This window comes from Ischnura elegans, chromosome X (assembly GCF_921293095.1).
Source record: "Ischnura elegans chromosome X, ioIscEleg1.1, whole genome shotgun sequence".
Taxonomy (NCBI): Eukaryota; Metazoa; Arthropoda; class Insecta; order Odonata; family Coenagrionidae; genus Ischnura; species Ischnura elegans.
This window is the reverse complement of record NC_060259.1, coordinates 11,496,018-11,510,348: the sequence shown is the minus strand read 5'-3', so window position 1 is coordinate 11,510,348 and position 14,331 is coordinate 11,496,018. Positions and strand designations below refer to the sequence as shown.

Below are 14,331 nucleotides of genomic sequence, written 5' to 3'. Positions count from 1 at the left end.
TCGCATTTACAGTTAGAATATATTTGAATCCATTTCATTAGAGAGTACTTCCGAAGCAGATAGTGCTGAAGACGAAGACGTCGATGATGCAACTGCGGAGAGTGTCCCCGATGCATTCCAAGAGGCTCCTCGCAAGAAACGCCCACGCTTACGAGTGGATAACCATAGCAACATTGGTTGGACAGAGAATGATTGCACACCTACTCTTCCGGAATTTCATGGAGATACTAGGGTGGTGGATGGGGTTGGCCTGGATGAATCGTGCGAGGTAATTGACTTTTTTTTCACTTTTTTGACGCCGATATTATGCGCACGATGAAAGAGCAAACCAATCTTTACGCCCGGCAAAATATTCGAAGCAAACGAAGTGAAAATAAACTTTCGCCTAACAGCAGACTTCATAAGTGGAAAGCCGTAACTCTGAACGATATAAAAAAAATTTTAGGCATCATTCTTCACATGTCAATCAGTGATAGGCCATCTTTATCGGATCACTGGTGCAGTGACCCTGTTGTATCCTGTAATTTTTGCCCAAATGTCCTAAGCCGGGACAGATTTTTACTTATTTTATCAAATTTACACATGGCTGATAATAGCAGATTGAAAAGGAAAGGAGAGCCAGGTTTTGATTCCCTGTATAAAGTTAGGCCATTGATTATGTCACTCGTACAAAATTTCAAATCAACATACAACGTTGGTGAAAACATTACAATTGAGGAAGGCATGTGTCCTTTCAGGGGTCGTGTAAATTTTCGCGTATACATGCCCGACAAGCCCAATAAGTATGGAATGAAAATCTTTATGCTTTCTGAAGCTACATCTGGATATGTTTGGAATTTTGAGGTTTACCAAGGAGAATGAATTGATAATTCAGTGCCAGCTCTGGTAAAGAGATTGCTTGATTCCCTTGTGAATACAGGCCGCACACTTTTCACGGACAGATATTACACTTCACCTGATTTGGCCATGGAACTTGAGAAGTTGAATACTGGTCTAGTTGTTACTGTCAATAAAACAAGACGGGGCATCCCACGAGTTCTCTATGAACCCAAATCGCTGAAAAGAAATGAGCAAGTTTTCCGACGGAAAGGAAATGTTCTACTGACACGCTGGAAAGATAAAAGAAATGTCTGGATGGTATCTACGAGGCACAGAGCAGGAATGTCTACTTATACTGACAAAAGAGGAAGAGAAAAAACTAAATCATTATGTGTGATAGATTATAATAAACATAAATACGGAGTTGACCTAAGTGACCAGAGGATGTCCTATGCTAGTTTTAGTCACCCAAGTTTCAAATGGTGGCGAAAGCTGGCATTCCACCTAATCCTAATGGGAACATGCAATGCTTGCGTTCTATATAATAAAATCAAGAAACAGAGGCTTGCTGTAACATCCTTCATACAACAAGTGTGTACAGAGTTGGTGCTGATAGAAGATCGCCCTATGAAACGGAATACTTATCAATTAGCAAGATTATCTGAAAAACATTTTATTGAAAAGATTCCTTTACCAGAAGGAAAAAAAAGTGCTAGACGAAGATGTGTCGTTTGCTCAGAGAAAGGTACGCGAAAAGACGGAACAGCCAGAAGGAAAGATACCAGCTGGTATTGTAAAGACTGTGATAAGGGATTCTGCCCAGGCGAATGTTTCAAGCTATGTCACAGCAAGAAAGTGTATGACAAATGATTACTGACTATTGAATGTAATTTTTCATAAGTAGATGCTACACTTTTTTATGATCCACAGAACAAAAGCTATTGTACATGTTGCTATAATTGATGACTTATTTTGTATAAAAATTGTAAGTTTAAATCAATAAACATAAAAGTATACTTTTTGAAATTTTTTTAAAATCACGAAGAAAGGGTATTTTTAAAAAGAGATAACAAATATTAAACATAATGTAATTATAAAACCAACTATGTTAGCATTTAAAAGAAGCTTTAAACTTTGATACTAAAAAAAGAAAAATAAAATATAATAACTATTTACCTATCAATTGATTTTTTATTAATGCATAAAATGTCCAGCACTGAGCCGTGAACAGGGCATAACCTATTTAGCACTCAAAGTGTTAAGACTTTGCAGGCTAATGCCGACATCAGGTTTCTCACCACCCTTCCTTCCTTCATAGTGCAAATGACCTCAGCCGTCAGTTACCTCCTCTAAATACCATAACATCAACCTTGCTGACAGATTTGGAGGATGCTGAAAATATTTATGTACTTTAAGCCTCACCCATATTCAGATGATTTCTTTTAACTACAAACCTTTCCAGTAGAACCATATTGAGCCAATGGAGCATAAGGACATTAGGGTGTTGCTTATTTTTTATTTTTCTCTGATTTTTTATTTCTATCTCTTGAAATATGCTATGGGGTGCAGAATGGATATTCTAAAAATTTCAGCTTGATTTTTTAACATTTAGAGGTCGCTCAAAGAGCATAAATACGATAACATTTAATTTTCCCAATTTTTTAAATAACATCATTTTCAGGGGTAACGCAACGCAACAAATTTCCGCTCAACAGTTTTCCAGGAATACAATACTTTTCTGCGAGCTTCAGCCGGGCATCACACCCCTGATGGCAAACTGGTCGCTCATAGGCCGCATTCACAGCCAACTGATAGGTCCTGTGCCCCTCACTGCCTTTCGCCCCCCTCACGCCTTCCCTAACATGAGTCGGCGGAAGAAGGGAGGAGTTACTTGAAGACGTGCAATTTTACACCGTTATAAAATCAGGAGACTGTTTTGTTGCGATTAAGCAGAATAGATGGAACCATTCAGAGTGATGTTTAGAGACAACAATGTGTATGTTTTCTTACCCAAGTTTGAATGTTTCACACCTCCTTTGCAGTCGGATTTCAAGTTGCGTACAGCAAATTTTCGGAGTCTAAATGCTATTGGTAAACACAATATTGCTTATCATGCGCAAATCTATAAGTATTCCTAATTGGCGTCCCAGGACCTATAGCCACTTGTTTTGCAAAAAATAAGCTGCCTTTGATTCGCGAAGTGCTGTGGGTGTTCTATCACCACTACTAAACCCTGAAACGAGGAGTGTGTGCAAATACAGGACTAACGATGAGGTCTGTGGTCCCATTCCGAACTGTTACATTGAGAATTCAAATTTTTCAAGAAATACGTGGAAAATATAAAATAGAGGCACTGTGCAGTGAGCTGTTAAAATTCAAGATAAATTTTTGATGGCAACCTATGCGACAGGTAAAGTATACATAGAATTGAAGGAAAAATTGGATCAGTTGTTTGACATTGCCATGGTAAATGCTCTAGAAGTTATTCAATATGATGTGGATAAAGTGTTCTGAAAACAGAGGTGATCAGGATACCCCAGTAGTATAAGTATCTACTTCAAAAGACGCTAAGCTAGCACTCATAGAGAGAGAGTTTTAAAAACGTTTCTTTCAGAAAAACTTCTACATAATTATAAGTTTTAAGTTTCTGCTAGCACCAACAAGACTAATCACCCACATCATAGACAAATGTGCATAATATGAAATGTATTGTAAACTGGCTGGCTGGGGTGGACTTGGTTTACCGGGACAGCTATAATACGCCTTTGGCATGCCAAATAATGAGATCCTTAATCTAACACTTATAGAGAGAGATGAGGCAGAGAAGTCAAGGAGAGAGGAAGAGAAGATCGACAAGTACTGCAGTGTAGTACTTGTCGATCAGTAGTACTGTAGTGCAGTCTAAATTAAAGAGTAAACAGGAAAATAAGTAGGCCTCACAAAACTAAATCCCTATCGATTTCCTTTTCATGCAATGACATTTTTGTCAATGATACATTATTCTTTTAAGAAATGACAATATATTTATTTTAAGTAGTTAGGACGTTTCTGAAACGGATTATATTGATGATACGCCAACGGAGTCATCAAGTAAAAGATACATTGGCAGGGAAATCCTCAAAGTTACACCTCAAATTGCACCGACCTTTGATGCGTTGGGCATTAGCGCAAGAGGAGCAGCAAAGGTTCTTGTTGCTATGTTGTGGTAACAGGGGTTACTGGCTACTAAAGTAAATTTTTACTCATTCATTGAATCAATTTAAATATTATGTAGCATACTACATCATTAAATGGTTGTATAAATCTTATGGCTGATTGATGAAAGAAAAACGACATTACAGATTCCAAAACTCACCGGAACTGACAGTGGGCAGACCAATGCTGATATTGTTCATGACTGCGTTGAGGAGTGGAGATTAGCGAACATAATTAAAGCATTATCAATCAATTCAACAAGCGTAAATAGAGGTAAATAACAGTTTTCATATCTTAGATTCTCAGTCTATCATATATTTTGGGATTTTCAACCTGAAAATTTCTTTTTTTACCATATATTAGGTTCGAAGAACATTAATGTAGTTTTTTAAAGGATAAACTACAGCAAACACATGGTATGAAAAACATCAACACAGTATTCAAATTCTACTTTCTTCCGCCGACTTACGCAAGGGAAGGCATGAGGGGCATAAGGCGATGACGGTCGCTGACCGTGAATGCAGCCTGATAGCGACCAGTTCGTTGTCAGGGGTGTGACGCCTAGCTGTTGCTCGCAGAAAAGTATTGTATTCCTAGAAAACTGTTGAGTGGACGTAAAAATGGAGCAAATTTTGGCCCTAAAGAATAGTAAAATTGTGCGTTACCTCTGAAAATGATGTTATTTTAAAAAATTGGGAAAATTAAATGTTATTGCATTTATGCTCTTTGAGTGACCTCTAAATGTTAAACAATTGAGCTGAAATTTTTAGGATATTCATTCCGCACCCCATAGCATGCAGAATAGATATCCTAAAAAATTTTAAGAGGTAGAAATCAAAAATCCAAGAAAAAATAAAAAATTAACAACACCCTAAAGGATATGTCATTTCACACATCTTTTCTTCCACCATCTTATTTTTCAAACTCTCTCCTCGATTCAGTATTCAAAGGAGGTTTATAGCTATGGTCGTTTATCCATGAGGGAGGGACGGCAAAGGAAGATTGGAGAGACACCAAGCAACAGCACTTGTCTGCCCACAGCCAAGAGGAACATGGCCACACATCCTCTCTGATGGATAGAGTCTCCCTCAATATGCCTTCCACATCGGCAAGAGACTCTGAAAAAGAGTCACCTCAGCCAAGATGGAAGATGGAGTCACTGGAATGAAAAGCCACATTCTCACCAGAACGCTAACCCAATCCCCTTCCACTGGGAGCATTCGCCCAAAAGGGAAGATCCAGAGCTGCTCAAGAAAAGTGCTCACAGTGCTCTCATTCTGTGAATGAGGACCTTGATTGCAATGATAGGAGAGCATGAAGTTTGTTTAAGCAGTTTTCAATAATTTATCACTTCAAGAGAATTGAATGGTAGAGCACAAGGATTTATTCTGCTCAGAATAATGTCCAACTGCTCTCACTAAGTGCGCCCATTCAGGTGGAATGCTCATGAGAGGCTCTTGAGCTGCTCTATCAGCTCAAGGGATGCATTTTCAGCTCAGACTTCCTGAAGATGATAGCCAAATTAGCTTCAAAACAATCGCGTTTCACAGCTAGAAAATCGAAGAGACTTTCATTCAAGCTGTTCACCTCGAAAGGCTCAGGTTTTTCATTTTAAAATATACAAGTTCCACAACCAAAACAAACCTCGATAAAGTATCACAGTAGAATCAGAAAACCCTATAGCCATAAGTTCTAAGTTGCTGTGAGCACAGAGAGCCGTTGCGTGTGCCACATGCCCTCCAGAGGTGGCTCTCGAAGTCCGAACACATATTGGTAAGCCTCCTTTGTCCCGCTTCTCCAGGTTCCAAACTTTGATGAGCGGATAAGCACCTGGCTCGTCACCCTGAGAAAAACAACAATTTAAAGATACATGTCAAGTAAAAGACTCAAATGCAAACCATTGGGCATAAATACCAACATGACCATAAAGAAAGAAGCAATAAATGTTACACAAAATTATAAACATGCATGCAATAAAAACAAGAGAAAAGGTAAATTGGCCATAATGTTGTTTGACTATAAAAGTAAAGTTTAATCACATGTTACACTTGAAATGGAGGAAAATGCTCATGAACTCAACTCCCAAATACTTCGATTTAAAGACAGTTAGCGGCTATAATCCTCTCCATTCTCATGATAAAGAATAAATAAAATGCTGATAAACCATTGCATCAAAAATAAATAGTTGAATTTCGAATGTGAACTAAAGACATTTTCAAAACGCAATTAATCCATCATTGCTTCTTTCCCTTAGCAATGAAATATGGCACCATTTTTCATTATCTCCTAAGAAGTATAAAACTATCACATTTAATATAACATAAACATCATTTATAAAGGATATCTTTGGAGGTCAATTTTCAGATGCAATGAACAACAACATTACTGGTCATCAAAAACTGCCTCCAAATTCATTTACTTCTCACTGCCATCCATTACACATTGACAAGCACAGCATACATTCAGCCTGCTACTGAAAGAAGTCTTGCTTTGATGACTACACACAAAGGAGTTGAAAAAATACTTTGATTCGATATAGAAATTAGCATGCCAAAGAAATTGGAGGAAACCCAAATTAAATGACAGAAATTTCCTCCTTGTAACAATGAAATGCATTCTTAGGTTAACTTTGCAATATATCTATTTCAATGATCCACATTTTTCATACACGAACCCCCACAAGAAAAGCAAACCATTCATATGACTTGTGTTTTGATGATTAGCATAATCATTCAATTATTATGCCAAGCCTTAGTTGTATTCATTGGACACAAACTGGAGCTAAGTTTTTGCTGGATGCTCTCTGCTACTAGTCAGCCAACATGCTGGCATTTTAATAACTGAGGTAGGGAACCAGAAAGTCGGTGAGATTGGTCACTGAACAGTAGGCCGGCCCTTATTTTTCAGAATTGCGAAAAGTTATGTTTTCCTGGTCTCAAAATGATCTAAATGAGGTTAATATTCACGTGTTAAAATTTGGTTACTTCAAAATGACGGCAACCCGTGCCCCAAGGGCCCTAAGGACTAAGGACCCTCAATTGAGTTTTTTGGGGTTAAAAAAGTGCTATTCCTATGTAAAACGTAAAAGTAAATCCCTTTAGGTTTAGGGCCAATTTTCTGTTTGTTTTGACCTATCTCTAAGCGTTTAGGAGATATCGTCCGTCGTAATGCAATCCCCCCCAGGGCGCCACCCCGCACCGTGGCACCGCTGAGGTACGGCCCGCACCACTTACTACAGATTTCCCCTCAACCCCCTCCCCTCCCACGGCAAAGACTTTGCTCCTGATGACAAGATTTACATGCTAGTGGTACAGTATTGAATAGGTTGTTCCTCTTGTGTCATGATTAATGTTCTTTAAGCCTATAATGTCAATTTTAACCCTTCAACGCCTATGTATTTGGTACCGACCCCTTAAACCTTGATTTTTTGCCGCCATACGGCCGCGAACCATTCCAGCAGGCGTTGTTCCAAAGTGCTATTCATGTACAAAATATTATAAGCATGTGATACAATTGTGTCTATGAATTATGAAGGTATTAAGGGAATCCAGGGCTCCAAGAGTAGATAGAAATATTCAAGGAAGAAGAAACGAGGAAGTCAGTTCACGGATGTAGATCACTGTGGAGAGATAGTTCTTTTGTATAGTGTGCAAAGGATAGAAAGTGCTAAGTTTTTTAGGATGTAAGGAGAATAGTGGTGAAATAAATTCTTTATCATGAACGTGATGTTCATTTTAAGAATAGGCCAACAGGGAAAGGCATGTAATCAAGACTAAATCCAGGCATTGAACGGGTTGGAAAAGAAAGTGAAGAAATACTCGGCTCAAATTTACCAAGAGTTAGAGAAGTACTCTCTGTTTTCTGTGTACTGGTTCGAAATTCGTAAGACTTAGTGCGAGAAAAACGGTGAGAAATGCGTCTCATTCATGGTACAAAACTAGACTTCCTGTAATTACGGAAAATAAGGCGATTGAAAAGCAAGAAAAATGACGAAAAGAATGGATGAACGTGCAACGACATAAAGAGATAAAGAGAGTGGGAACTCCAGTGGAGATGAAGAGAAGAGAATCTTTCATGACAAAACTTGATGATTTGTTTGAAATTGCAAGGAGCGGTACCATTGAATTTTTGACGCACGAGGAGGAAAGTGGAGTTAATCTCTCGGATAAATGTGCTTGGGCTGAAGAAATAAAGTTCTTACCAAATAAAGAGGAGAACGAAATGCAGTTATTGGTGGAATAGATTTCAATATATTCAAGAAGAAAGGAAAAGATGTGGTTCTCCGCTCCTTGTGCTGCATTAGCTTCCAACAGTGACCCGCTGTTCCTAAAAGAACTTGTTAATTACGATAGTGTTAGCCTGGACATAGCGAAAGCAGCACAAAAGAGGTTTTCAAACCACTTGGGGTACATGAGTGAGGAGTTGGTAGGCCTGTCATTCTTTGACGGATCCATTTCTAGGTGTGAAAAGAAAAACGTGATACGCCGTATGTGGTCATTTGAAGGAGAATATGATCCACTGAAGAAGGCATTATAAAAACAAAAGACATGACTAAGGTATCTATACCAAATTTTGTCAATACTAATTCGAGAAAGCCATTTAATGCATTGTAAATATGCATTGCATTCTTTGATGTGCACATGCGAGAATGGGATGAACATATAAGAACAATTTGCAAATTATTCTCGGTCATCAAGTGGGAAATGATAGTGCAGCGAGAGAGGTGAAACTAATTCAAGATTTTTAGGCAGTCACGTTGAAGGAAGAGGGCTTTCAAAATTTATTACTAACTGTGGGTGTGACTTTTCATCACAATACTACCCTTACGTACGGAAAGGCACTTTAATTGCCAAATATGGGATGTCAGTGAAAAATTATAAATACAATGAAAATGGATTTTATTTTGGTTAATGTACCGAAATTCATGGACAGGGTGAAAATAAATCGATCTCTTGGATTGGAAGTATTGCTATGGCAATTAATTTCTTTCTAAGGTAAGCACATTTCTTCAGAGGCTAGATATTGCCAGTGTGAGCAAAGTCTTTGCCGAGGGAGGGGAGGGGGTTGAGGGGAAATCTGTAGTAAGTGGTGCGGGCCGTACCTCAGCGGTGCCACGGTGCGGGGTGGCGCCCTGGGGGGGGATTGCATTACGACGGACGATATCTCCTAAAAGCTTAGAGATAGGTCAAAACAAACAGAAAATTGGCCCTAAACCTAAAGGGATTTACTTTTACGTTTTACATAGGAATAGCACTTTTTTAACCCCAAAAAACTCAATTGAGGGTCCTTAGTCCTCAGGGCCCTTGGGGCACGGGTTGCCGTCATTTTGAAGTAACCAAATTTTAACACGTGAATATTAACCTCATTTAGATCATTTTGAGACCAGGAAAACATAACTTTTCGCAATTCTGAAAAATAAGGGCCGGCCTACTGAACAGTAGTATGGGCTGAACACCATTATTGAAAACTGGGTCATGCAAGTGAAAACCTCTTGCTGTGATGTGAATAAGACTCATGGCAATAAATTAGCAGTTATTTCCACATCTAAAAAGACAAAAATGACGAGAAAGGTGATAATGATAATAGATAATCATATAGTCAGCAGTGTAAATATAATCCTTGACAAAAATAAAAAGGAATTGAGTGCAATAGTGAAATAAGTCCAAGATAATGACATGATAGCTGGAGATGATCTTTGTAGTACAAAACTTATAAACTGACACATCCATTGAGCTTATCCAAGCATATCCAGTTTTCGCATATCATCACCCCTAATCAATGTAAATGTTAACATCATCCATGGCCATCCAAGAAAAATATATCACAGATGTCAAATCAAGTACATTGAGGTTTGAGAACTCTTTTTTGTTTAAATATTTTAAAAATTATTTTAGAAGCTAGATAAAATACAGGAAATATGCCTGACATTACACACAAATGGCAATTTCTTTGGCTACATTAAAACTTAAATCCAAGACTGGCCTGGTCTTACGTAAGACAAAAAATCCAGGAATGTCTCGGATATATTCCATGCAGATGAGACAACGAGAAACAATTTATTAAGGCAAAGACAAAATAATTCAAAACGATGACTCATCGCCTCGTGACAAGAATCCTGGGGTAAAACACAGTCCGATCCTTCCACAGGCGCACATTTCATGCACTAATAAGGTAGCAGTCATAAAATTTACAGACTATACGTGCAAGACCATTATTAAGTTCTTTACGCCTGAAATACACGATTCAGAGTAATATCCGCATTACAGGAAGGATGACTTACTAGTCAAGAGTCTAAATGCAATCAGCATCCTTGACAATGCCACAAAACATGCAAAATCATAGAGATAATATTTTACTAATATGGGTTGAAATATTACAGCTATATTGATGTAACATCAACTTACTCCAACAGTGACAAGCAAAGGTGCATTGCGAATCTGTTCGCAAAGATCAACACTGTAAGCGTATGCAGGAAATGTGGTGATTTGAAAAATTCTGTCGACGAGATGCACGTTTCCCAATGAGTCCGCAAATACGATATGACCATGACCGCATGTGTATGCGGTTATTCTTGCATCCTGAAAGAGAATAACGCACACAATGCAGAATTTAAGGGAAATTAAAACAACAGCAGTCTAGGTTAACCACTAAAATACCTGTATTGCTGCTGCCAGAGCTCCATTGTCTACATTGCTCACCAAATCAAAGAAGTTGAAGCGTTTCCACTGTAAGACCATACAATACTCTCATCAGCATTCCGCAAGCATGATTCGAAGTAACAATTAACGGCATTAAAGATGTACAAAAAATTCTTCTGAATAAGAGAATTCCCAAATAATCATAATGTCAAAGTGGTAATAACAAAGTTTTCTGTACTTGCCTCTTTATCCATCTCAATGTATCAATCTCTAAGATACTAACGTTGGCGAACAGAGGTGTTAAACCCAAAAAAATAATTGAAGATCAAATGTCTCAAGGTAAATCGGCAAGGTAAAAGCACCATTCTTCGCGCTCTCATACTATTCATATCTCAAAACACCATCTCTAAACAATTACAATGGCATACAACATCGTAAACAAGGAATACGTTAACAATTGACTACCGAAAAGCGTACCACATACGGCGCCCACTCGCCATATTTTTTTTCAATCGGAATTCGAGCGGGTATTTTGAAAGTTTCCAAAATTAAAATAAATTATTATTAGTATGCAGCAGAAGAGAAAAAGTGAAGACCAACATTAAAATAGGAAGGCAAAAACTGATAGAGGTGGATGCATTCTGTTATTTGGGAAGCAAGATAACTAGTGACGGGAGAAGCAAGAAAGAAATTATCAGCAGAATAGCCCAGGCGAAGGGAGCATTCCACCAAAAAAGAGACCTGCTTACCGCGGGAAACTTAAATATGAATGTAAAGAAACAATTTATAAGAACCTACACCTGGAGTATGCTCCTATACGGAAGTGAGGCATGGACAATGACTGCAGCGGAGAAAGCAAGGATAGAGGCCTTTGAAATGTGGTGCTACAGAAGAATGATGAAAATCAAATGGATCGACCGAGTTAGTAACGAGGAAGTCCTAAAAAGAGTGGGAGAGAAGAGAAGCCTCATGAAAACCTTAACAAGACGACGGAACAACCTTATAGGCCACATCTTGAGACATGATGGCCTGATGAAGCCAATCGTCGAAGGACAAGTGGAAGGCAAGAATGGACAAGGAAGACCCCGAACAAAATATATGGAACAAGTAAAGAGAGATGTGAAAGAGAAGAAATACGTAGGTGTGAAAAGATTAGCTGATAGGAGAACTGAGTGGAGAGCTGCGTCAAACCAATCCTAGGATTGTTGACCACTGATGATGATGATGAGGATTACTTTTTTCTGATTGTTTTCAAATATTTATTACTTTATTTTTGCTTTAAATTTATCCAATTTGTAACTTTGAAGCTAAAATATAAGGATTTTCTCCTACAGGTTCATTTTCCTTTTCTCCTCTGCGGTACCAGGTAACCTAGGGGACTGCAAAGAGGAAGCCTAATGCAATACCATGAAAGGCTCATTTCTGTCGTCACTACGGTGGCATTTTTAACGGCTTTCAAAAATGTTCGCGTCGCGGTGATGAGTACAATGCGATGCACTTTTTTTCGATATTTGGCTGTATTGTCTTTGCAAAGGCGAGGAATAGCATTTAATAGTTATGAGTGCGATATATTAAATCATGCATGTAAATTTCGCTTAACACGCCTAATGATACCTTATTTCCCCGTGAAACTCGGATCGATATGTCCGTCAGAGACACAAGTGGCGAATTCTGTAAACCCATTTAAATGCGCGGTGACTACTCATAGAGGCGCATTGAGGATCCTCTTTTGTTATATTCGTGCAGGGGTGCAGGTGACAATCGATTCCCTTCCCCAGTGCCCCACAAAGATCGTCGCGACGTTGATCCGTACGCGCGTAACCTCAAAACGTCGTGTAAACGCGCAGAGTTAAAAAATATTGGGGGGATCCAAACCGGGGATCTTGCCCCGGGAAATTTTATAAGTAGCGAGTTTTAAGTTTTTTAAGCATTTTAGAAGAGTCACATGATCAGCATTAGAACCCTGATCACTCGAATCTCGATATTTGGACACTCCGGGGAGAATCGACAAGCCTGGCACATTTTTTCCTCACACCCACAACAAATGCTTGAGGGGGCTCGGGCCCCCTCAGGCCCCATGGAGTCGGCGCCGCTGCTATAGGAACTCAGAAAAAACCCAAGCCCCCTTTTGTAAAAGGCGTGCACTGGATGGGGTAGTGTTTCGCACAGATTATGAGATATTCTCTTTCTTGGTTTCCGCGATGGGACCGAAACACCAGAGGCGAAAGCGTCTTATTTCCAAGCCGCTTGCTTTCTTTCGTGTATCAATGTATTCAGATAAAAACACTGGTGTTACGACGTATGAGTATTCTCTGTTTAGGATATCAAACGAATAGATAAATACATTTCATAGTATGCATTGACAAAAAACTTCTTTTCCGCCCGAGAATTTTCCCTCTGCGCGCAAGAAAAAGCAAGAAGCCCGGCCCAGCGGCGCCGTAATATTTTTTCTTAAGATCAAAACCTTGTAACTCGCTTCAGAATTGAAGTAAGTTAATTATTTTTTCACCAAAAATAACTTTGTAGTTTTATTCACATTTGATACGCAGCATATAGGGACCTATGACGTAAGAAACGTAAGTTAGTAAGCAACTACTTTTTACCTTGCAAAAATCAAAATTTTCTTGTCCTAAAGGGTGTTACGTCGGCATAACAACATTTTAACTAAATATTTGCACAATTGGTGAAGACCTTTAAAGATAAAATAGTGTGAAGAATTTTGTGCAGAAGATTCAATTCAATACAGACAACGGTCAGGCAGAAATTGCGAGAAGAAGATAAAGTAAAAAAATACATGTTTCTGGCGGAAATTTAAGGAAATGTTTTTTATAGCTTTTGTTATCATTTTTATCGAAAAACTATTGGCACCATTGTATGCAGCATCTCCTTCTACATTAGAATGCAATTTTTAATCAGTGCATAACGCAACATTAATTTTCGTGCTGTTATTGACAACACCGCGCTCCTGGCCTTATGGAGATTAACATGGGAAACGATTCTCCATAAGAGCCCATACTGTCAACTAAATGTGGAACGCTCAATACTATAGCTGGTATCAGTGCCTTTATTTTGCAAATAAATGATAAAGTACTGAATTTCGAAGAAAATGTTCTTCATTCTGCATTTTCAAGTCAGACGAAGGCACAATATTAATGTTCCCGAAATGAATTTTCGTTGCTCCTGTTCAACTCATGCGTATGTTTTCAATCGTAGCAAATTAATTTAATTTTTTTGCACGGGCTCTAAAAATAATTACTCATAAAAAAACACTTTTTCTAGAAATTTAACTATGAGTAGAAGCGGAATACAAGGGTTCACTTATAAAAGTTCAACAAATTTGATTTTTTTCCTTCCCATACGAATTCTTACAGCTGATATTAATCCATATTCAGGCATATCCAGTAGGTTTTATTGTAAAGATGGTGTTTAGTAATGTAGATTTTCTCTAAAACACAATATATATTAATTCATGCATTCGTACATGTTCCGTTCCGGTCCCTCAAAATCGTCCACGCAATCACTCTTTTCCGTGTCAATGGTACTTATGTCAACAGTCCTTGGAGGCCTGGGGCGGTGTGGGGTGATTGGGGGCCCTCGGCTGGAGCTCATGATGGAGGCCCTCCTTACCCGGGAGATTCGGGAGTCCTCCCAAGGAAAATTTTAGGATATTGCACGCCCG

At 38.6% G+C, this 14,331-nt stretch overlaps 1 protein-coding gene across 3 annotated transcripts in view; it reads right to left on the bottom strand.

The window, feature by feature from the left end:
* The window catches only part of LOC124170496 (vacuolar protein sorting-associated protein 11 homolog), a 129,786-nt gene extending 118,675 nt beyond the window's left edge, over window positions 1-11,111 (bottom strand). For all 3 annotated transcript variants that reach the window (XR_006867478.1, XM_046549253.1, XM_046549254.1), the window contains exons 1-4: window positions 10,895-11,111; window positions 10,671-10,739; window positions 10,419-10,592; window positions 5,659-5,857 (exon numbers count right to left, since the gene is read on the bottom strand). Coding sequence is in view for 2 of the 3 variants with exons in the window: in XM_046549253.1 (XP_046405209.1) it covers window positions 5,659-5,857; window positions 10,419-10,592; window positions 10,671-10,739; window positions 10,895-10,906 (454 nt within the window). In the remaining variant the exon portion in view is untranslated. The remainder of the gene's footprint in view (window positions 1-5,658; window positions 5,858-10,418; window positions 10,593-10,670; window positions 10,740-10,894) is intronic.
* Window positions 11,112-14,331: the final 3,220 nt, after the last annotated feature.